Source organism: Uloborus diversus, chromosome 6, assembly GCF_026930045.1.
Source record: "Uloborus diversus isolate 005 chromosome 6, Udiv.v.3.1, whole genome shotgun sequence".
NCBI classification, from domain to species: Eukaryota; Metazoa; Arthropoda; class Arachnida; order Araneae; family Uloboridae; genus Uloborus; species Uloborus diversus.
The window spans coordinates 63,367,206-63,391,776 of record NC_072736.1 but is presented as its reverse complement, the minus strand read 5'-3'; the positions used below and the strand labels follow the sequence as shown (position 1 = coordinate 63,391,776).

General features: G+C 33.3%; 1 protein-coding gene across 1 annotated transcript; it reads left to right on the top strand.

Moving 5' to 3' along the window:
- Positions 1–274: 274 nt before the first annotated feature.
- LOC129224575 (NADH dehydrogenase [ubiquinone] 1 beta subcomplex subunit 7-like) lies at positions 275–24,113 on the top strand. The gene is made up of 3 exons (XM_054859056.1): positions 275–478; positions 21,909–22,077; positions 23,953–24,113. Exons 1-3 carry the CDS (start codon positions 358–360, stop codon positions 24,026–24,028), a joined length of 366 nt encoding a protein of 121 aa, XP_054715031.1. The 5' UTR covers positions 275–357; the 3' UTR covers positions 24,029–24,113.
- Positions 24,114–24,571: the final 458 nt, after the last annotated feature.

The following is a 24,571-nucleotide window of genomic DNA, read 5'->3' as shown; positions in this document are numbered from 1 at the left end:
AATTTTTAAATTAATTAAAAACGAATTGGATGAATAAAACACAATTTAGGAATGGTTCTTAAGTTCAATTATAAACTAATATATTTAAATCATTAAAAATAAAAAAATTGTTTTTGTTAAATGTTTTTTTTTTCTTAACTGTACACCATTAATGAAGTAACTTAACTTGATCCGTAACGATTGTATCAAAAGAATTGATTCATTTTGCTTATCGCCAAATAGGGCGATAAACAAAAGAATCTAGCAAACCTTTTTCAAATATGGCGGCTGGATTTAGCTGTATTTAACGGACGGTAATATTGAAGGACGATTTTGGGATATGAGACAATTATAGTTGAAACTATAACATAAGAAATAATGGGAAATATTACATCAAATCAAGATTTTTGGATTCAGCCAGATTTACCACCTCCAGAACCGGTGTTTGAACCGAAGTTTGATCCCATGCTAGGATTTCCCAATGGTCGTAAGGAAAGAAGTATGTTCAGCAGAAATTTCAAGTTCAATATAACTACTTTTGTATTGCTGCCAAGTACCATTTCCTACATGCTTCCAAATGAAATTATTGCAATCTAATATTTCAAAACTGTTCTGCCGTTTTAGATTTCACTAAAGCAATCTACCACTGAATTTTATTTTGTTTATAAGCAAGCTGAGGAAAGTTCGTTTTTCCTTTATTTTCAGGCAGTACAGTTGACTAGATATCTAGACTTCACTTAACTTTCCCCACTGTCGAAGTTTTGGGTTGTTCCAAATTGTAGTAAGCGTTGTATAGAACTTAATACTTTCGTTAACTTGAACTCTACACCGCTTTATTATCTCGAAGTTTCATGCTGTCATCTTTTAACTCATACTGTCCTAATTGTTTGATTCTTAGTATCTGAACCATCCAACTGCTTGCCCTTCAAATGCCTGAGAAAATTCTTCAGTGGTGGCGCTAGGAAATCCCCGACAGAGGGGCAAGCTTGCCCTACACGGTTTTTTTTTTTTGCAAGATTTATTTAATTTAAAATTTTAGTTTGCAAGATTCCCCCCCCCCCCCTCAGGGTTCCAATTCAGGTGATAAAGAAACTAATCATTCTTGGCATCTAACAACACGAATTCCCCACAAAACTTCAAAGCAAAAAATAAAAATTTTAAAATAGATAAAATGAAATGTGTAGGGAAAAAAATAAATTTAAAATTAAAAACATGAAACTAGGCTTTTGTGAGCAGGTTCATTGTGAGATCATTAAACTAGAGCAGTCTGAGAATCGGAATTTGACAAAAAAAAAAAAAAAACTGAATATGATGTAAAACTATTATAAATGTGTGCTATACAGAGTTAAGGCAGAGAAAGAAACTTAACAACAGGACTGTAGTTGTGAATGTAATGTTACACTTACAGAAATTAGGGGGGTCCTCCCCCGGAAAATTTTCAAAATTATTGTTCTGAAAATGCAATTTTAGGTGATCTTCGGTGATTTTATGCAGATAAGGTTTGGATACTCACCTCCAAATAATTTTAAGAAATTGAAGTCCAATAAACGAGATTTTAGTCAATCTGTAACCAGGGTTGGCAAAAACCTGGGTTTTTTTAAAAAAGCCCATGGACCCAGGGTTTTTTTGGGTTTTTTTAAATAAAACCCAAAAAAAAACCCAACTAAAGCTGGGTTTTTTAAAAGAAATGTGGGTTTTTTTGTCTTTTTTTTAGGGAAAATGTAGGGTACTTGTAGCATATTGTAGCGTAAGTATATGAACAAAGCACAAGAATTGTCTTGGGGTAAAAAAAAGCTGGAAAACTAGTTAAAATTCAGCGTTTTCTGAAGAAGAGTATGAAAGACGACGAAACCCAAGAATGGTGAAGTTTCAGATTTTTTAGTTTCCATGATTACCAACAGTTAAGGCAAAATTACTTCTTGAGTGATAAAATCTATTGTTCATTTTTAATTACTACTATTTTTTTTTTTGCATTTTACTTTATTGTACTTCATTTTTTTATGCAAAACTACTGTAGAACCTCAAGTAGTTTAAATCCCTATTTACTGAATTCCAGCTTAATCAAGACATTTCTTTGAATTTTATGTTGCCTGTTTTTCTATTTCTGTGTACAGATTAAGAAATATTAAACTTTTTTGTAAGATAATGAAAATACTGTACATCCTATTCTGTTTTCTGTCCGACCATTTGTAAAACCTGTTAATATCTAAAAAAAATATAACTTGTTAATTCAAAATTTGTGACGTGTCGGGTTGCAGAAAACAATTCACATGAAAGCCTTTTAGCTAGAGTAGTTTTCTCTGTACAATCTACAAATATTGAGAAAACCAGACGTGACAGGACTTAGTCAAGATAATTTGAGTTATTTATTGACCAGTTAAAGATAAAAGTTAAATATATATTTTTTAAATCTTTGAAGTATTTTTAATGCCGTTAAGAGTTAAGAAATACTATTAAAGTTCAAAATTCATTTTTTATGTCCATTGTCTGTGGTGAAGAACAAATAAAATAGAAGTTTAAATTGTAAAAGTATTTAAATTACTTTTTTAAAAAACTTCTCAAAAAATTTAAAAAAACCCAAAAGTGGGCTAAATAATGGGTTTTTTCAAAAAAACCCATTGGGTCCAACCCAATTGGGTCCAATCCGGCCAACCCTGTCTGTAACGGTATTTTATAGGGAGTGAGAGTCGAGATGCCCAACCAAAAAAGTTTCAAAATTAAAGTATCAAAAATGCAATTGTGGGTCATGTTTGGTAACATTAGGGTGATGAGGTTAGTGATCGATTAAGATAGCTATTCAGTGTTCCTCCCCCCTCCGTAATCAAAACTTATAAACACATAAATTTATGGGGTGGCAACTCTAGGGCTTAAAAGTATATCGGTGCTCATCCACTAGCGCAACATATTTACTGGGGAGCAGATAAACCCACATCTTAAGTAAGCAGAAGAAGAGTAACTGCTATTAAGTTAAAAAATTCAAAAGAAATTTGAGCCCAATGCTTACAGGGGTATGGCCAGAGGATATTTGGGTCTGTTAACGGACCCTTCACAAAAATCCGATCAACCAAAACGGACCTTTCACAAAATCCCGATCAAACAAAACGGACCTTTCACAAAATCTGGATCAACCAAAACGGACCTTTCACAAAATTCTGATAAACAAGACTGGATCTTTCACAAATTGTTTATTGAAAGAGCAAATCTGAAAGCAAAATAAAGCATATTAAACCAATAATTTTTGGAACCTTTTTTAAAGTCAAATTAAAGGGATATGCTTACACAAACACATTGAGAAAAAAACGGCACTCTTGTGATGCTCCTGCAAGTCTGCAAGCGATAATTTGCTACTGCCAAATAAATGAACTTAGAACTGCAAAGAGATAGTAAGAGTGGAGGAAAAATATGATCGCTTCAAATAGGGTTACCAACTTCAAAATTATCGCCATTTAGCATCTGGCGTTAAACCTTTATAATGACTTGATTAGAAAATATTCTCATTTTACAAGCTTGTCAATATTTGCGTTTTTATGGTGCTGTGCGATGTTTAACTATTATTTTGGGAGAAAATTACGTATATGGGTTTGATTTTACGATGTTAACAAGGTTGATTAACTTTAAATAAACTCTTGCCATTTTTTTCTTTAGATGTCTACATTTTGAAAAATACAATCTTTGAACATCCAATATGATAATCATATTTTGTTCTTTTTCAAGCTTATTTGAATTAAGGACAAACCTTGAATTAAGGACTTATTATTAGGATGCAAATAAATGAAAAGTCTATTTTGTTAGAACACTCATTTTAAGTTTTTAAAGCAAAATTCCAGTTTCTTTTATGAGTCAAAAATTAAAATGCTGAATCTATGGTTTAATTTTTTTTTTTGCTTCAACTGTGTCCACAGATATTAATGAAATGTTTATCATAAGACTCTAAAATGCAATTTTAAAATAATTTTATCAAAAATATTTCTTTTACAAGCCGTTTTTATACTTTTGATGCCTTCACTTCGAGAATAGCAATCTCTTTGCTTCTGCTATTAGAATCCGATTTTTTGAATTTTTTATGTCTAGTACGCGCTTTGTTAAGAGTTAAACAAATAAAATCTCTTTTTATTTTTGTTAAAATCATGGAATTTATAAGTTTTAAACAAAATGCCGTGCTTTTTAAGAGTGTCTTGGGTCAAAAAGTTAAATGCTGACCCCCCCTGTCTTTTTTTTTGATACAATTATTTTAAATGCTGTACAGAAATATTTCTAGTATAATTTAAGATAATGTAGAATTGTGGATAAATATTGCTACCTGAGACAGCGATGCCACCCCCCCCCCCCCAACGCTAAATACTAAAAAAACACCCCAGACTGATATTCTCAACATAGAAGAGAGAAACACTCAACTTTAAGTTTAAATGATGCAGTTTGTGCCCTCTCTAAGTTATAACATTTTGTTTTAACAAAAAATTTTTTTTTTGCGAAATTATTTGATTTTTCACAAAACTAATTCACTTTTCACAAAATTATTTGATTTTTTCACAAAAAACGGACCTTGTGAAAAATCCTGGACAGACCCCTGGCCTAACTTTATATTAAGATGAACCTCGAGAGTCAGAACACGTATAAAATTAAATTTATATTTTCTTTCATTATTTTATTTTTCCGAGATAACTAGGGAAAGCATGAAGTACTTTTAGAGATTAGACATTCTCATAAAACCCCTAATTGCAATAAAGCGTTTTGGAACTTCAAAAAAGCTAATTGGGAGTCATTTAAATCTTCACTAGATACTTTTCTGTCCGAATGTGAGACCTCTGGTAATCTGGACAACAAATGGAAGCACTTCAAGGAATCGGTGATTAGAGCCTAAGTGGCTAATACAGGCTAAAGTGGCTATCCCAAGAGGCAATAGGAAAAAATATAAGCCTAATTTTATCCATAACAGGGAGGCTCTTCTGCCTCTTTTACATCAGAGAAACGCACTTCAAAAAGAACTCATGTCCTCTTCATCAATTAACACTAGGTCTGATTTAAACTTGATTAATGCACAGATTAAGCAGATGTATTCAGAAATAAGGAGAGAGCGCTGGAATAACATTTGTGAAGAACTGGACTCACGTACTCCTAGCACAAAACTTTGGAAACTGGCAAAGAGCATCGACAGATTACAGCCCCAGGAGGATTGCTCAAATACTTTCAAGCATCCTGATGGCTCTTTGTGCAGCGATATGGAGGCGGCAAATTTATTAGGAGAACATTATTAGAGCGAGAGTAGACTCTCTTTTAACACAGAAGACAAATTGATTGTAAAATCTGCTAGAGCTTTTATTCACAGATGCTGCTGTAATCCCAGTGGTAATACTGTTTTTATCAAGGATTTTACAATGAAAGAGTTTGAAATTTCTTTCCAAGAAATGGATTTTAGCAAATCACCTGGCATGGACAGAATCCATGGACAAATGGTGGCCAACCTAAGTCAGCTAGGTAAAGACTTACTACTTGATATTTTTAACACCTCCTGGAACTCTGGACGACTCCCTCGGAATTGGAAAGATGCTCTCATCATTCCTATAAGAAAACTAGATAAACCAGCCAATGATCCTAATAGTTATAGACCAATCGCACTTACTAGTATCTCTTGCAAACTCATGGAGAGGATTGTCTTACATAGACTTGCCAATTATCTTGCTCATGGTAATTTTATTCCCTCTGAGCAGTACGGGTTTCGTAAAGGTCATTGCACAATGGATCAGGTCTTATTTTTTGGCCAGAATATCAGGGATGCTCATAACTTGAGTCCCACCAATCCTACAATTGCTGCCTTTCTGGATCTATCCAAGGCCTTTGATAGGGTCTGGAAGAACAAGCTTATTTGCAAACTTCATACTATTTTCAATATAAGTGGGAAGATGCTGCCTTGGCTGGCTGATTTCCTAAGAGCTAGATATATACGCGTGAAATTTAGAGACATCATTTCAAGCAAATTCAGACTAAGTCAAGGTATACCACAAGGATCTGTACTCAGCCCCACTCTGTTCTCCTTATTTATAACCGGAATCGAGATTGGGGATAATACTAAGAAATGTACAGGACTGTATGCTGATGATATAATTATCTGGAGCACCAACGGAAGTCTAACTACTGCTCAAGAGGACATCAACTCTTCTCTCGTTGAACTCGAGAAGTTTGCTATAGAGCACAAAATTATATTCAATCCTTCTAAGTCTGTTGCAAGTATATTTACCACAAATAGACATTTTTACAATTACGAGCCTGAAGTTTTTCTGCTGGGAAAACGGCTGAAATGCGAAAAGCACCCAAAATATTTGGGTTATATCCTTGATCAGGAAATTCTCAGTCATGCACATATAAATAACTTGGTCCTTAGAGGCAAACAGAGACTGAAAATTTTAAAATATATCTCTAGCAGGACCTGGGGAGCGGATGCTCATACACTTCGAAATACTTATACTGCGCTCATTCGTCCCGTTTTGGAATATGGGTTTCAGGTATATTGGGCTGCCGCTGTCAGTAACCTTGAAAAACTGGAAAGGGTTCAGCTCTCTGCTGCAAGAATCATCACTGGCCTCCGAAACAGTTGCCCTAAGGATATTGTTCTGTATGAGGCTGACCTGCAACCTCTAGGACTCCGAAGCAGATATCTCCTGGCTAAATACTTTGCTAAGCTTGTTAGTTATGGTGACCAGAACAGGACCTCCAGTTATGTACGAAACTGGAAGAATAATTAACGCCTTAAGAGACAGTCCACTTGGCTTTGCTGAAAGTGAGGGTTTCCTTTTTAATGAAGTTGAATATGTTTCACTGACTTGTGGTCTGGATGCTGCCCCATCATTACATGAATGAGTTTTCTTCAAACCTCACTTGTGCTCGTACACCAACAAGAGCTCCCAACACCCGGAGTATTTTAGACAACTTGCTTTGGAGGTTATTCACCAAACCCCGTGTGATGCATTGCAAATATATACTGACTGTAGCAGGGGTGACGGCGCTATCTCCGGTAGCGGTGTTTATATCAGAGAAGGAAACGGCATTAAGATTTGTATTAAAAACCCCGATTTTTGCTCCGTCTTCCGGGCCAAACTTCTAGCTATTGAGGAGGCTCTGAATTATTGCGTCACAGAGAGTGTCAGTACTGATATTTGGATCTTGAGTGATAGCCGAAGCTCTATTCAGCATCTGTCTGAATGGTGGAAACAAGGTGACAAAACGACTCTGAACATAATCCAACATCTAAAACACTTGAGTAAACGTCTCACCATTACTTTTCAATGGATACCATCACATGTTGATGTATTTGGAAATGAGATTGCTAATGGGCTGGCTCGTCAGGGGAGCCGAGAGATCTCTCCCCATAACGGATGCCTTTCTTTTTCAGAAATTGCAACCCGTGTTAAGCAAAGCAGCAGTTCCTCTTGGAGACAGCCCCCTATTCATGAATGGTACAAAGCATCCCGCCCTGGCGCTGCTTTACTTCGGGCAAGTAGTAGAGAACAACAAACCGTCCTAGCCCGACTGAGAAGTGGACACACTCGAGCACAGCGACATGTGGCTGGTATTAAGGTTTTTCCCTTGTGCCCAAAATGCAATTTGACTCAGGCTGCTCCCGCCCATATTTTCTCTTGCATCGGCTGTGACCTGAAACAGCTGTATTCCGACCCTTCTGCTGTTTTGGAGGGACTTTGTTTGCACGGCTTCATGGACTTGGTATGATGTTTCTGTCTGCCAAGTGGGACAAGCAACAACAACACGGTTTTCAATTAATTTCTATGGTAATAAAAGGTCTACATCAATTAGGCCTAGCTGGTGGTGGATGGAACCGGTGGGCAGCCGGACTAATCAGATAAATAATCATGATAGTTTCATAGGAGCTGCCAATATATTTCATTCCTAGATTTTTAAAAATATTATCCTGCAAATCACAGGCTATTTGGAGAAAAATGTGTGGGCCGCCGAAGCATGTTTGAAATAGAAAATAAAAGTTAAAATGTAGCAAGCAAGATTTAAATTATACAAATGAATAGTCACACCAGTAGTTCTAAGCAGGATTGCGGAGTCGGAAGAAAGATGACTGACTCCGACTTCGGGAATTTTAGAGCCTTCGACTCTGGTTCTACAAGAACTGGCAGGGTTGCAGATTTAAAGGGAAAATGATCGACTCCTGACTCCGACTTCTTTACCTCAAAATCAGTCCGACTCCAACTTCTCAGCCTTGGTTCTAAGTTTTTGCATGCACAAAACGAAAGTAATATGTGTTTTGTGTAATCAAAAAAAAAAAAAAGATACTTGATAATATGGTCAGCACCATGCTAAACATCATAAAGTAACGAAGTGAAAAATCGGGAATCTCGTTTTTCAAATTCAATGATTTGCGGCAGTGCTCAAAAAAGGGTTCAAACAATAACTTTTACACTTAGAGTTATCTACAAAAATTAAAACATTGAAAATAACTAAACGCGTCTGGTGGACAAAATTTTGTTTTGGCTCTCCTGAAAAGAGCCAATTTTCAGATTCGTTAGTTCTGCATTTTGCTGATGATATCACGCAATAAACGAACTTATTAACCCGCGAGAGCGCACGCTACTCGGACGAACATGAGAACGTGCAAGGGGTGTCCTACACCCCAGTGGAGAATTTTCATAATTTACTAAGCAAAAGTTTCTTTTTCACTGTTTTTTTTTTTTTTTTTTAATTTCTTATGACAAACATAATTATTACTTCAAACTTTGCAAATCAACCTATTTAATGAGTGATTTTTGCCAAATTAAGACAAAATATTAAAATTTATATTATATAAATACGCACTTACATTAGTTGATGCATTCGGTACACATGGCATTAGAATATTTTTTGCAAAAAAAAAATAAAGGTTTTCAATCATGATTTTGTTGGTCTTACAACCACAGAGATAACAGCATTTGTATGACACCATTTTCTTTTATTTTTGGAGTTGACTCCGTTGAAAAATTACTTCTCAAATTGTATTTTTGTTTGATGCATGACATTGCTCTATGATCCGCATGGTCCTTGATAAGTTGAACGACCAAGTCTTTAATGAATGGTCTTCTCTTTTTTGAATAATTATTTGAGAAACTTTGATTAAGAGCAGTAAAACACAGCCGTTGGTTGTAGCTATGTTTAAAAGAGACAAAGATATCAACATTGGCCTTTTTGTTTCTCCTGAAATCCATGCTGTAGAATAAGCAGCTAACCAATAAATGCCTACAGTTCATCTTTGCTGATATCATTGGCATTTCTTTATTGAGTAAAATTATATCTAATATGTTCAATAGGTATTAGTAGATTTCATTATAAGATTCTGAATGCTTTTATCGAATAAAATTGACAGTGGTTCTGAAAGTGTTGAAATATTATGGTTCGTATTTCCCAGAAGTTTCTAAATGTTTTTTCTGGTGTTCTTACGTTGGAACGATAGTTTTCTATCATCCGTTTTGTTTGACCATCTTTTCCAATGGAAAATGTTTAATTTTTACTACCAATTATTTTGTCATCCTCAGATAAATCCTCAATTTCTCTAACAGGAATATGGCGACTATAAATTAACACTATTGTCAGGCTAATCATCAGATTCATTTATCCATTGATCGTCAGTGGAAACTTCATCCTAAAGCTTTTGCAAATGTCTTATTTCCTTATCATATGTCACGTAGCGCGACATTTTCGACGAAAATCAGAGAATCACAAGGACGAGCAAGGACTGTTTTACACTCCATGTAAGGAATCCCAAGAAACCGCTGCAGGAATGCACACAGTAAACATACCCCCCCCCCCCCATTAGCAAGTTTCATCCATTTTAATATAAGGGAAATTAAAAAGTTCGAAAAATTAAATAGCATGGGGTGTCAAACACCCCCTTGCGCGTCCTCGCGGGTTAAGTATCTAAGTGATTAACGTTAATTGCACCAATTTCTCTTGTGTAAGGGTCTTTTTTTTAAAATTAACTATATACCTACCTTTTTTATTTTAAAAAGATTTTGAAGCACTTTTCATAATTCAAAAATGCATAACCATTAGATTTAAATCTGTCATACTTTCAAATTTTAAGTTTGCATTCACTTTCCAAACCAAGAGGAAAAAGTGTAAATTCTAAGTTTTACCCCAAAATTTCTCTACATGGACATTTTTTGCAAATCTATGGAGTCGGAGGGAAAATGGCCGACTCCAACTTCAAGAATTTTAGAGCATTCAACTCCGACTCCTTTACCCTAACATCAGTTTGACTCCAACTCAAACTCCCACCCCGCAATCACTGGCAGTGTTACGTTCATTGAGGGAAAATGACTCCGACTCTTGGAATTATTAACCTACAAATTCCGACTCAGACTCCTTCTCTCCAAAATCAGTCTGACTCCGACTCCGGAGCACTGCTTTTTTTACACTATTTTAGCACTTAAAAAAAAAATAGGACATAACTTGCAAAAAAAAACTTAAACAAGACTGAATCTGGTACCAGTCTGTAAGTTGGTTTGATGGATCTCGAAGGAGCAATGCTGACTTTTGAATTGGACTTAGTTCGATCAAATGACTACAGCGGTGTGGGCTAAGCGCAGCTTTTTGCAGGTTTCAATTAAAGTTAGAAACATGAGTTTTGACTACATGATAACATCTGAAAAAATGAAATTTGGAAGCAAAATGTATATTTTCAATTACTTTTAACACATGATTTATTTATTTATTTATTTAATTTTGCCTTTTCCAAAAGGTTCGCCCCTCCGCCCTCCTCCAGTCATTTTTCTCAGAAAGAACCTAAACCCGATGCATTACCAACCCAACGTTTAATAATCCAATGATTGTTTAGTTGTGCCAAAACCTGATGTTTAGTAAATCATTCTCATTTCTTCTTCATTCCCAGCAGAACTATTATGCAGCCTTCAAACAAGATCAATATAAGTTTTTGAGAAACATTTATTTAAAACGTTAAACATCTATTTGCTTTTATTACATTACTCAAAAGATTTTTTTTCTTGCGTTTAGCATTTCCCGACAAGACATCATTACACTAAAAAATTAAATCTGCTTTAGTATACTTCCTTGTATGAGGTTAAAGAATTTTTTACTCACCAATATGTTTTGTTGCAGAATAATACAACAATAATCAGATAAATTATAAATAACTATAGCTTGCTTGAGAGAAAATAAAAGATAATATTGCAGTTATTTACCCAGAAAAGTACTTTAAAACGCATCAATGAGTGTGTCTGCACACTTGACATGCTGAAGGGCTGTTTAGTGAATGTAATAAAAAAGAAAAAATCTCCAACGCATGTTTTTTTTTTCGAGTTCATATCCGAGAAGATTTTTATCATTTACGATAAACGCCAAAACAAACAGATTCCCCGACGAAACACAAAATTTTTCCCAACAGGGGGGCAATTGCCTTCCCCCTGCACCTCCCTTTAAGCCGCGTCTGAAATTCTATTTTTACCATTACGTGATCTGTGACTATTAAAGCCTGTTTTGGACCAGCAGAAAATAAATTTTAGTGATTTTTTGAAACAAGCTTTATTCTTATTTTTCTTCAATAGAGGAACTTTTCACCTTTGTTTGCAATGTTAAGGTCTTCCATGTAAGAAAAAATGAGCTACAAACTTTCTACTGTAGGACAAAATATTTTTTCCCCTCACCTTCTTTCTCCGTATCTCAAACCAACCAGGGATAAGATTTGTTGCCAAGATTATCTGATCAGTACTGTATATACTCATGTATAAGTTGGGAAGTGTAGTACAAAACATAAGGCTAAAAGTTGGCGATTGATTTGTACTCAGGGCAGAATTTCTAAAAAAATTCCAGAACCATTCTTGGAAATAAAACTCAAAAACATGAAGGGGGAGGTAGGATATGTTGGACCGCTCTCAATTATTTTAGTACTATTAATATATTTTTTTTAATTTTAAGACCAACAGATAACACCTATCGTCCTACTAATCATATAATGAAATCACATGGTACAGTTATATTGATCAAATTCTATTCCAAAAAATGTTATTTCAGTAGTCCTGAGTAATGATGGAAAACTGTAACTTTTTTTTTAATGATTTTCATCAAGATTGATGAAAAAAAAATTGAACTCCTTCCTTAAAGTAAGTTCTATTAGTTCAAAATAATAGGCAATTTTTTCATTTTTTGTCAAAAAGAAAAAAATTACGACATCACTTTTTCAGACTAAGAAGGTGGGGTAGATTGGTTCACGCTTTGTGTGGCATGTTGGACTACCCCACATAATTTAAAAATATTTTTTTTTCTCTTAAATCTCAATAATCATAACAATATTCTAAGTGTTTGTATATTATACATTCATTTCATTTCATGTTACACATGTTTTGAAATAATAATACTAATAACTTAGGGCAAAAAAAGCAAAGATAATAATTGTTTAACAAAAATTATACTACATTAATTTTACCAAAAGATTCATTTCATATCTATACTTTTTTACAATTTATATTTTCAAATATCCTTTTAAATTTTTCCAGACAATTGTTTTCTTAAGAGTAAAATATGCACTACATGCTATAATGAAGTTCCTGCATTAAATAAATTTTTTTGCTAAACAAGCATTCTACATAGAAACAAACTAAAACAAATAATTAATTAAAGGTATACTTTTACAAAAGATTATCTAATTTTATTTTTTATATTTAATTTTAAAACAAAGACATATGCTAATTTAAAGCTATCAATTTTATTCAGGGATAGAAGTGACATTTGCCAACAAAAATATAGGAAAATATAGGAATTTTCTGAAAAAAATATAGGAATTCGATGGAAAATATAGGAATTTTCTGCAAACAATATAGGAATTTTTCGAAATAATATAGGAATATTTTGAAAAAAAAAAGGATATACAGGAATTTTGATAACAAAGCTCGCCAGTATGACATTTTTTTTCAAAATGCAATACTACTATTCGATTAAAAAACATGTAATTACACTACCTGACATAAGTGCAATACATACGCATAAATAAGTCTAAAAATACACACAAAATCAATTTTACAAACAGTAAAAGAGCGTAAAACTGTAATTTGTACTAAACATATTAAGGCATACTTCTTTAAAAATAAAAAAAAAATAGACGAAACTTTTTGTAGATGAACACAAATCTTTCTTAAAATAGTTGTGTCACTAATCTAATTTTTAATGAAAGATTTTGCATGATCCGATACTGCGATGGGCAAGCTGTGCAGTAGAATGAAATTCGTGAAGTTCTGTTCTAATTTATGTTTTCACTTGACAATGCAGTAAAAGCCAAACTTAAAGTTTTATAAGTTGTTGAAACATGTGCTATGCTGAAATCAAAGTCACATGTCACAGTAATATCAGGGGTCAATCCAGGTTTCATTTTTTTTTAAGTCCCCGTTATGCGAAAAAGCAAAATATTTTTTGTGAATTTTCTTTATTTTTGTGAAAAAGAAATTATTGTGAATTTCCTTTTCTTTTCTAGAAAAAAGTGTTCAGGTAAAAATTTAAATGTATGCAAATTAAAAATTTAAATGTATATTGTTTTTTTTTTCAGAAAAATCTCTGATATGATACTTTTTGACCATTTTTCCCCCCTGAAAATCCTGACTTTTCAGTACCAAATTCGATCATAGTTGAAATCCACGATTTCCCATGACTTTGAAGGACACCCAGTAAAATATATATTTGATTTAGAAATATTTGGTCATTAAAGCAAAATAATCCAGACCTAAAAAACTTGGTGGCCACCACTGTCCCAAAGTTTTAAAGTACAAAAAGTGAGGGGGGGGGGGTTAGTTTTTACTACTTTCATAAAAAAAATTAATAAATAGAACCTTGCACTTGTTTACAAAAACATGCATTTTGGAAAATTTAAGTTAAAATAAGTTTTTAAATTACTTCAAAATAAATAAATGAGAAGTCGTTAGGAAACTGCATTTTAGTAATCAAAACCGTTTCTTTAAGTTCATACCAAAGCCTCCAAATCAATGAGGATCGAATGCAATTGTGCAGATAAAATTTCACTTTTCTAGAAACTAATGCAGGGCTCCCAACACATTTTAGTTTTAGAAAAGGGTAAAAGAGGACCAATTTCAATCAAAAAGAGGACTAAAGAGGACCAGTTAGGATTAAAAAGAGGATCTTGGGAGGACCATTCATTTAAACACAAGGAAGCATCAAAAGGCAAATTAGCTGCCTGCTGCTAAATTTCTGAAAATAATTTGTTAATTAACCATAATACTGATTTTTAATGATACAATTCCTTTATCACCTTCTGCACAACTGATCTTTTTATCCATTGAATAATATTATTTACACAAACATTTGGATGGGAGGGGGGGGGGGGAGAAACTTAGCGCAGCACTTAAGGCAGCCTCCATAGAACTAAATGGGCGTAATGATACATTTTGAATTGAACCAGGGATGCTGGTAGTCTCACTGAAGGATAGATGAAGCTGTGCTTCATCTTTCTATAGTTTAAAATTATTTTTGTGTTTTTCTGTATTGTAATGCTTCTTTAATAGCATTTATATCCCTTCTCCACCGATATGAATCCATCACACACCAAACAGATCTACTGTATTGAAAGTTTCCCTAAAAATGTCTGAAATTCTCAATCACGAAGAGAAGCAGATCACATGAGGCAGTTTTGCAATTTTCATATTCAAAGTATATTTTCAAGAATCATAAAGCTTACATTAAAAAAAATAATCCATGATTGCAGGGCCATGAGTGCTTTGAACTTTTATGGGGGGGGGACAAATTCCCCCCTTTAGCAGGCATCATGCCGCCTGCCTTGTCTAGTGGTCAGAGAAGTCTGACTGCGATAGGAAGGTCCGGGTTCGAATCCCGGCTCGGGCATGGACGTACTTTCTCTCTCCTGTCCTTGTCCCCTATAAACGGGTCCTTATGGCATGTGTGTACTGTAGAAGTCGGACTTCACACCAAATTACTCTACAGTTGGAAAAGTGAAGCAGTGCACCTCAAATTGCCAGCCTACTTGGCACACGACAACAACAGCAGCAGGCATCATGACAATGAAATGATGTACAAATTCAACTTCATATAATTACCTAATTCAACTTTGTTTCATATACAGACGCTACTTTAAAATGTTATGTGCTCAATTGTTTAAATTTAATACCCCTCCCCCTCCCACACAAAAAAACAGTAATAACCGAAAATAAGCTAATGATAATCAAAATTATGTTTGGAAAACTAAATAAGCTTGAATTAAACAACACAAAAAATATTAATTTTTTAGTTATTTAAGTAAAAATTTAATCGAGTTAATCTGACGTAGCATGTCAAAATAACTTCTAATTGCCATAAATATAAAAATATTTATAAGATGCAAAACGATTGAAAGCTCAGAGAAGCAAATTTTCACGAACCAAGTTCAATGTTGGCATGCTTCCCATAAAATAAATTTATTTATTTTCTACTAAATTAAACCTAAAACATGCTAATCTAAGTTGGAATATGGGAAAATAACATTCGATTGGGCAAAATATTTTAATATTTACATGATTCAAAAAGATTGAAATTTCAAACATTAAAAGCAATTTTCCGCGAAGTCCGAGTAAATTCAATGTTACCATGGTTTCCAAAATAATTCCTACGTTAATTATTGAAATTAAATGAAAAATAAGCTAATCTAAAGTAGTATATGTCAAAATAACTTCCAATTGTCAAAAACATCTAAATGTTTACAAGATGCAAAAGGATTGAAATTATTTTCCGCGAAGTCCGAATAAGCTCAATGTTGCTATTGTTTTCAAAATATTTCCCTCGTTAATTATTGAAATTAAACGAAAAATAAGCTAAACTAAGGTAGCATATGTCAAAATAACTTCCAATTGTGGAAAACATCAAAATATTTACAAGATGCAAAAGGATTGAAATTTCCAACGCGAGAAGCATTTTTCCGCGAAATCCGATTAAGTTCAATGTTGCCATGGCTTCCAAAATAATTCCTTCGTTAATTATTGAAATTAAACGAAAAATAAGCTAATCTATAGTAGCATATGTCAAAATAACTTCCAATTGTCAAAAACATCAAAATGTTTACAAGGTGCAAAAGGATTGAAATTATTTTCCGCGAATTCCGAATAAGCTCAATGTTGTTATGGTTTTCAAAATATTTCCTTCGTTAATTATTGAAATCAAACGAAAAATAAGCTAAACTAAGGTAGCATATGTCAAAATAACTTCCAATTGTGGAAAACATCAAAATATTTACAAGATGCAAAAGGATTGAAATTTCCAACGCGAGAAGCATTTTTCCGCGAAATCCGAGTAAGTTCAATGTTGCCTTGGCTTCCAAAATAATTCCTTCATTAATTATTGAAATTAAACGAAAAATAAGCTAATCTATAAAAACATATGTCAAAATAACTTCCAATTGTCAAAACATCAAAATGTTCACAAGATGCAAAAGGATTGAAATTTCAAACGCGAGATGCAATTTTCCGCGAAGTCCGAATAAGCTCAATGTTATTGTTATGGTTTCCAAAATATTTCCTTGGTTAACTATTGAAATTAAACGAAAAATAAGCCAATCTATAGAAACATACGTCAAAATAACTTCAAATTGCCAAAAACATCAAAATGTTCACAAGATGCAAAAGGATTGAAATTTCAAACGCGAGATGCAATTTTCTGCGAAGTCCGAATAAGCTCAATGTTATTGTTATGGTTTCCAAAATATTTCCTTCGTTAATTATTAAAATCAAACGAAAAATAAGCTAAACTAAAGTAGCATATACTAAAATAACTTCTAATTGTGGAAAACATCAACATATTTACAAGATGCAAAAGGATTGAAATTTTAAAAGCGAGAAGCATTTTTCCGCGTCCGAGCCGAGTAAGTTCAATGTTGCCATGGTTTCCAAAATAATTCCTTCATTAATTATTGAAATTAAACGAAAAATAAGCTAAGCTAAGGTAAGCACATGTCAAAATCACTTTCGATTGTAAAAAGAATCAAAATATTAACAAGATGCAAAAGGATTGAAACCTCAAACACGAAAGCAATTTTTCGCGATAAATCATATTGAAATATATATGTTCAGAAAATTGCACTAATGAAATATTTTTAAAAGAATTACAAGCACAATCCAAACAATAAATAAATTCAAGCAATAAAGAAACTTTTTATACTTTTTCAAGGTTTTCAAACACTAGAAAATGTGTGTGTGTGACCTCCCCCCCCCCTAAGAACTTTTCAAGGTTTTTCATGGGCGTACGAACTTTGTTTAACACGCGCTGCGGCGGCGTGCTTGGGAGAACAGTAACTTTTAACGAAATGAAAAACTTTTAAAATCTGATATTTAAGTAAAAACAATATAAAAGCGAACTAATCAGACCATAATGTTAAAAGTCTAAAGCGGACTTTACCATAAAACACGGACTTTGGCGGGAAAAGCGAACCATTTGGGAGCCCTGCACAGTAGGAAAGATAAAATGGCGGCTGCACGTGGATCGCGGAAAAGGCGGCAGCCAAAAGTCGAGGGGAAAAGTAAAAAAAAAAAAAAAGGAATCGGAAACTGAAAATATAGGAATTATAGGAACTTTTTCAGAAATATAGGAAAATATAGGAATATAGGAACGCTGCGATGCCTGATTTTATTGTACTTTTTCTTTGAAATATATGGTATTAGTGTAACAGGATTCTTTTCCTTTTGGAACTGTTTCATGCAATGTAATGAAGATAAAAAGAGCTTTTTCCCTCCAAGCAAATATTGATGTAACTTTGCATAAAGGTAACATATGACTTATCCTTCCCAAACTCAGTCTAATAAAATAACTACTAATGATGAATGTACTAATGATGAGTGCTTATTACTGTTTTCAATTAAAGCTGATTTATCAATTAAAATCAATTTAATATGTTATATTGATCTTGAAACTTTATATTTTTCACTCTATACACAAAAGAAAATAAAGTAGTTACAACGTTTGACAGTATATATCACTAAAATTATAACAAATATTGTTTAGTTATGCAGTCCAACGTGCCCCACCAGGCGGACCAATGTACCCCACCTGTGGGGCACGTTGGTCCACTTTACGAGGTTCCGTTAAAAAATTAATAGAAAAAAAGTTTATCAATTCAACATTTCCAAAAAAATCTGTGGTGTTGAGAAGTGTTTAGTGAAACTTATTTCAAAAAATTGAACTACACATTGAATGTTTTGATGAGATAAAAATGATAAGTAAAAAAGCAGACCATCGTGCCCCACCTCCCCTAACATCTTTCTGATTCTAGTTCTAGTCCAACCATTTTGAACAAACCACAAAGATTTAAATTAACATGGTAGCATGACAACTTCTACATGGTCTAACTAAATAATAACAGTTTAAATCTGACTATGCAAAAAGCGCGGTATTTGCAAAGTTTTCCAATAGTTGGTTGCATGGAAATTAATGCTTATTATTTATTATTTTTTTCTATGAATGTAATATGACTCAGTGCTAAATTTTATTCATAGTAATTTAAAATAAAAGCAAAAAGTAAGGAAAATCGTTACCACGAAAGCAGAAAAATAAGAATCAAAGAAATGAATCCGTTTAGTACAAGAGTAAAATTTGCTAGTTTTTGATAAGGATATTCATTAGATTTCATTTTTTTTTTCAGGCATTTATTTTCAAAAATCACGGTGAAACGTTACTGATTTTTTTTTCAGGAAGTAGGGTATTGACTAATAAGTGATTTTTTAATTGTTTTTTCATTTCCCTCCTACAAGTAGGTGGGTCAACTTTTACACGACTACCTATATACAGTATTGCTATTACAGACAGATTCCTTTGCTATTTCATGCTCTTCTGTAGTCACTTTGACTTCTCAAAGCAGTACTGGTGAATGACCCTTTTGTTTTGTTTTAGAATTAAAAAAAGGGATCGTTGAAGCAGGTTGTAATTATCTGATAAGTGAAAGTGTGCAGACCTGTGAAATTTCGTTACAGGTCTGTTAGACCAGTGACTTATGTTTTTCAATTTTCACTCCTGAAGATTAAGCATGGTAAAAATTTTAAATTCTTGAAATTTGTACAAATGATCTTAGCATTAAAGGCAAAGCATGCATTTGTTACATAACAACCAAAAAAAAAAAAAATGTTTTAAAAAATCTTTCTTCAATGTATATTCAAATAGAGTAACCATAACTGAGTTACATTTCAACAATACACTTCACATATCCATAGTTATTATTACTGAAATAATTTTATTGTTTGGTGAAAAAGCTATTGTTTAAAAGTCTTTTTATACCCATTCCACCCCAGGGGGTGGAGTCAAATGGGTAGTATCATTTTAAATTAAATTTTAAAGTGAAAACATGAATTTATTTATTATTTTTTCACACAAAGATATTAATATAAGGGTAAAAATCTATTGAACAATATAGTCTGTAATTTCACTGCAATTAAAGGTATAATGTCCACAATTATTGAGGATTTGGCTGACTTAGTTTTTTGATGATGTTTTTTCTTCAATCTCCATTTTTACATCATTGGGGAAAGTGAAAAAAATTTCCATCAAAGACTTCTTAAGAATTTTTACAACATAAGCACAAGTATCTAAAGATTCTAGAACTTGAGCAATAAAATCTATATATATAATTCTCTTACGTGCCGGCAAATGAAGGGGTGAATTTCTAAACCTCTGTTGGCAACACTTCGCCGATAAATCATGTAAACAAACTTCTACGTTGTTTTGAAATCTTGAATCACAGAATACTCAACGAACTTTTTTTTTTTTTGAGATGAGTTTGAGTCGGGCTGTGGCCCATTTCAACCTTAATCAGCAAAGAAAAGCTCAAAGAAGGAAGGAAACCGTTCTTGAATCCAATTTAAGACGAGCCATTTCCAGAGTTGTATTCTCTGATTCGCTGCCGATAATTTTTAGCGGCTGGGGAATTTTCAGTCAGCAGTTCCTTCAACAGATCAGGTGCGTCACACAATGCCGGTAACCGCACCTTTCCGTCATGGCAACATTTAGTATATTTATTTGCAGTATTACGCTCTTTCTGCCAATAAAGAGCACCACAAAATTCGCATTCTTCACACATTGCTCCACAATCATGTTCATCGGCAATGTTGTTTTGAACGCGTACGCGCTTTGAGCGTCGTCTATTCTCTGCTTCAGTACGACAGTTCAGTTCAAAATGAATAACCGAGAAAGAATTTACTTTATTCCTTTTATTCTCAGCTGAAAGGTTTCGCCAAATTTGTTTAGGGTTATAGTAGTTTTAGTATTGTGCAAGCAAAGTAGCCTTGGCGAGTTTTCGCGTTTTTAGTTAAACCATTTTTTGTTCGTGACGTGGCAAGGATTCAGAATAACAACAAGAAGGACAAACGTTTGAGAAAATATGTTTGGTGCTCTCTGAGCCTGTTTTTAGTCATGGCCAGCTCTATGTGGCATTATCAAGAACAAGATCTTTTGAAGCAGTGTCAGTTGTGGCTCCCAAACGGGACATTTTTAATTGTGTATATGAGGAAGTTTTCTCAGATTAGAATATATAAGAGTGTAAATATGTAAATATATATAAGAGTGTAAATAATGTAAATACATCCCTCGGGGGAGCCTGTAACCCCTAGAGGGCGCGTCCCCAGGTGGCGGATAGGGGAATGCCTTCATTGGTTTTCCAATGGGTGGTAGAAGGGAAATAAAATACCTTCCGCGGACCAACAGGTAGAAGTGCAATCTCTCCAAAGCAATGACAGACACTTTTGTATCTATAATGGTAAAGTTGTGCACATTGCCAAGGCAGTCATCTTACATACAGCAAAGTTAAACTGTCGAAAATCTGGCTAAAGCAGACAAATTAACATTATGAACGTAATTTTCATATTGGTTAAATGGATGGTGACCTAAATGCAATTACCAACTTTAATTTTTACGGAAAATTTTAGCTAGGCTAATGTATTGGCATACAGCGAGCGAGCGAAGCGAGCATGGATCGCGAAGCGATCCACAGGGAACTGCGTAAGCAGTTCCGGGGGTTGGCGAGCGATAGCCCCGTAGTACTTTTTAAATTTCTCAGCAATGTATTCAACTAGCACCCAATCTCCTGTCGATATTGTACATAAGCTTAGTAGAATTGAAGTTTGATCAGACTGGTTTTCAATTTATTTAGTCAGCTCTGGCTTTGTCTAGAGGTTGTAGAGCATGACTTGTATTAGGCAGTAGGCAAATATGATAATTTCATTATCGATAGCATGCTCTACAATTTCATATGTCGGATGGCTTGCATGTCTTTCCAGATGCCTTGCAAAAAGTTAGAACCATTCTTCAAAGATTGTGTCTCCCATCCAACCAGATTTAGTGCAACCCCAAGCAACTCCATAACATAAGGATTTCAGAATATAAAACTTTCGATTAAATTAACAACTTATTTCAGAGAAAATTTTTACTGAGAAATTTTTTTTAATTCCACAGTCTATGTCATTAAGCCTAATATTATACCCATTCCACCCCACTTAAAGTTTTTTTAACATATTTCTAAAAATGTATGGAATTTTTCTTTTCTGATTTTTTTTTTCAGTTGACAAAGGAGACTTCCTTAAATGAAAATAACAGTAATAGAATGCTATCTAAATTCAAACAAAATCCTGAAATCAAAGTTTCAAAGGTCTCAGTTTTGATTTTTACAATGTAACTTTCAAAAAGGCTGGCATTAAACTGACTGTTTCCATTCAGTTTTTTCTTGAGCCAAAATAAAATCAAACTATGGTAAATAACTTGAGTGTTTTTATTATTTGTTTTAAATGTTTTTTTTTTTCTGTAATTCAAAGATTAATAAACTACCCATTCTACCCCACCTGACTCCTGGAAAAATATTTAGGAAGGGGAATGTATATTTAAAATATTTATTTGTAGTATTATTTCATTCGATCCATTTTTTAAATAATTTTCTTGTACTATTAATGTTTTTATAGTTATAAAAGCAACAAAAGAAGAAATAGAATCTGGTGCTGTGCCTCCAAGTATGAGAGATTACTGTGTAGATTATTATTTGAATTTCATGGCTTGCCGTCGAGATCATTTCCCTCTGGTGTACAAATGCAAACACGAAAAGCATGCTTGGGAAAGATGCCAGCATGAAGAGTAAGTAAACATGCAACTCTTTTCAAGTGCCATAGTGAGACGCGAAGGGATGTAAGTGCCAGAATTAAAAATTTTGAGATAATCAGTCCAAATGGAAATTGAACCTCCCCTCTGTTTCAGGGCAAGATATGGTACTAGTAGCTCTGGTGGTTATTGCTATACAGCATGATTTAGAAAAAAATTTCAATGAAAGCCTACCTAGGATCTGAACTTTGATCTCTTTTACTCGAAACTTTAAAAAGTCCCCTTACATCCCTTTGCTTCTCACTGTCTCATTTGTATAATCAAAGTAACCAATGCTGAATTTGAAATTATAAAGAGAACTATGGGATTTTTTTCAATACTGTTCTTGAAAATATAGTCTGGCATGTTAATAGCAGAGTCAAAAGGACCAAATATTTTTTTTTTTTTTGTTACAGAAAGTTTAATAACACACAAAGGCGATCAACTTTTGTCACACCTATGAGTTTACTTTATTTGCATTGCAAAAGGCATTCATTTTAACCCCAAAACAAATATAATTTCCTGAAAATTTCTGCCTTTTTATTTATTTATTTTTTTAAAAACTTTTTAAGCACAAAAGTATTCATTCAATTCTTGCTGAGATGTATCTAGATTGAATGTATTTATTACATGATATTTCTATTCGTAATAAGAATAAACTAAGCAAAAAATTAGTATTAACTGTTGTTAACTGAACAAACGCCGCCCACCTTGTCTAGTGGTCAGAGGGGTCTGACTACGATAGAGAGATTCCGGGTTCAAATCCTGGCTTGCGCGTGGATGTACTTTATCTTTCCTGTCCTTGTCCTTCCTTTGTGTGAATGTCTTGTTGTGTTGTGAATGGTTGTTGGCACAAGACAACAACAACAATAACTGAACAAACTAATTTATCTTTTTTATTACTCATCCATAGTATGGGAAGAAATATGTTATTTTTGATTGCAAGTTTTTGGATTTTATGAACATTTCCCCATTTTTTCTGTCAATTATTGTAAACAACTCTAAAACATTAAGCAGATATTTTTTCATTGCATGTAAACCTAAAACATATTTATCTACAGATTCTGTAATAAAAAATTTTTGCTCGAAACACTGAGAACGGCTTTGGAATTGCAATTCTTCCAAATAGCAGCTACAAATTTAACTTAATCCTCTACAGAAAAGGCTTTTTGCTTGCCCAATTTAGCCATGGTCACTGTAAAGTTCACAGTATTATCAGCAATAGGATCGAAAAGCAGACAAAACATCTAATATACCAGACACCATTATATAGTGACACTGCAGAGCCAGAAAAGGGGTCCTTCTTTGGGGAAACAGCTGCTTTATTAAAAGAATAGTGGGTGAGGAATGTGGCCTGAACCCGAATATTCTGGTGAATTTCCTTCGCACAGAAACACATATTTGATTTGTATCAAATGCTTCACTATGCATTCAATTTTTAGTTCATTTTTGTCAAAGCATCATTTTTAATTTGATATGTTTCACCTTGTGTGTGCGTAATTTTATTTAACAGTTTTTTTTACTTTTAATAATGATTGTGATATACATTAATACAAAACAATTTTTTTTTATCCTTTCTTATCTGGTTGCATTAGATGTCGAATTTGATGACAATCGAAGATACTTTATATTTTATCACTTAATTATGTTTGCAGAAAAATTAATTTCAATGTCTGAAAGAAAATTAAAAATGTTATTGAATTACTGGTAAATCAACATTTTTTTTTAAAATTGAAATCAGCATATTTTATCTTTGTAATTCAACTAAGCATTTTTGAAATTTCATCTACATGTGATAAAAATTATGTTTTTAATCTAAACTTTATAAGCATACTTTCCAGGTCTTTTATTTTTCTTATTGTTCATTTTCAGTCATGTTCTACGAATGAAAGAATATGAACGTGAAAGAAGACTATCAGAAATAGCTGAAAAGAGAAATAGGGAGTAAATTTTAATGTATATACCACATCAATATGTTTTGAAGTTTTTGTAGCTTTAAAATACTTGTAAGTACTTTCAAATTAAAAAAAAAATCTAGAAATTGAAGGCTGATGTTTTTCTAAAATAGAATTTACAGGCATGAGAAAAACCTTTTTAACAATTCATACAGGTTGACTCTGCAGATTGTCATTATCTCCTAACATTGCTCTGGATAAAAAAATGAAACTAAGTATCTCATTAGCTAACATTATGTTGACCTTACAAAATTTAGATTATTCTTCAATACAGCAAGAGATTAAGGCTAGTATTTCTGTAAAAATTCCATAGCAGCATTCTGCTTTGAATTGATGCCATAACTCCTCCCTGAAAACATCTTTGGTTATAGAATTTCTATGCGGAGATGGTGTAAGGGACGAGTTTCGGTATCAATCCGAAGTAGAGTACTGCAAATTTTTTCTTGAAATAGGACCCTTAACCAGATTCTTATACAGAAATGAGTAGTAAAAGTAATTGTTTATTTTACATATTTTTTGAAAAAATTTTGGTCATT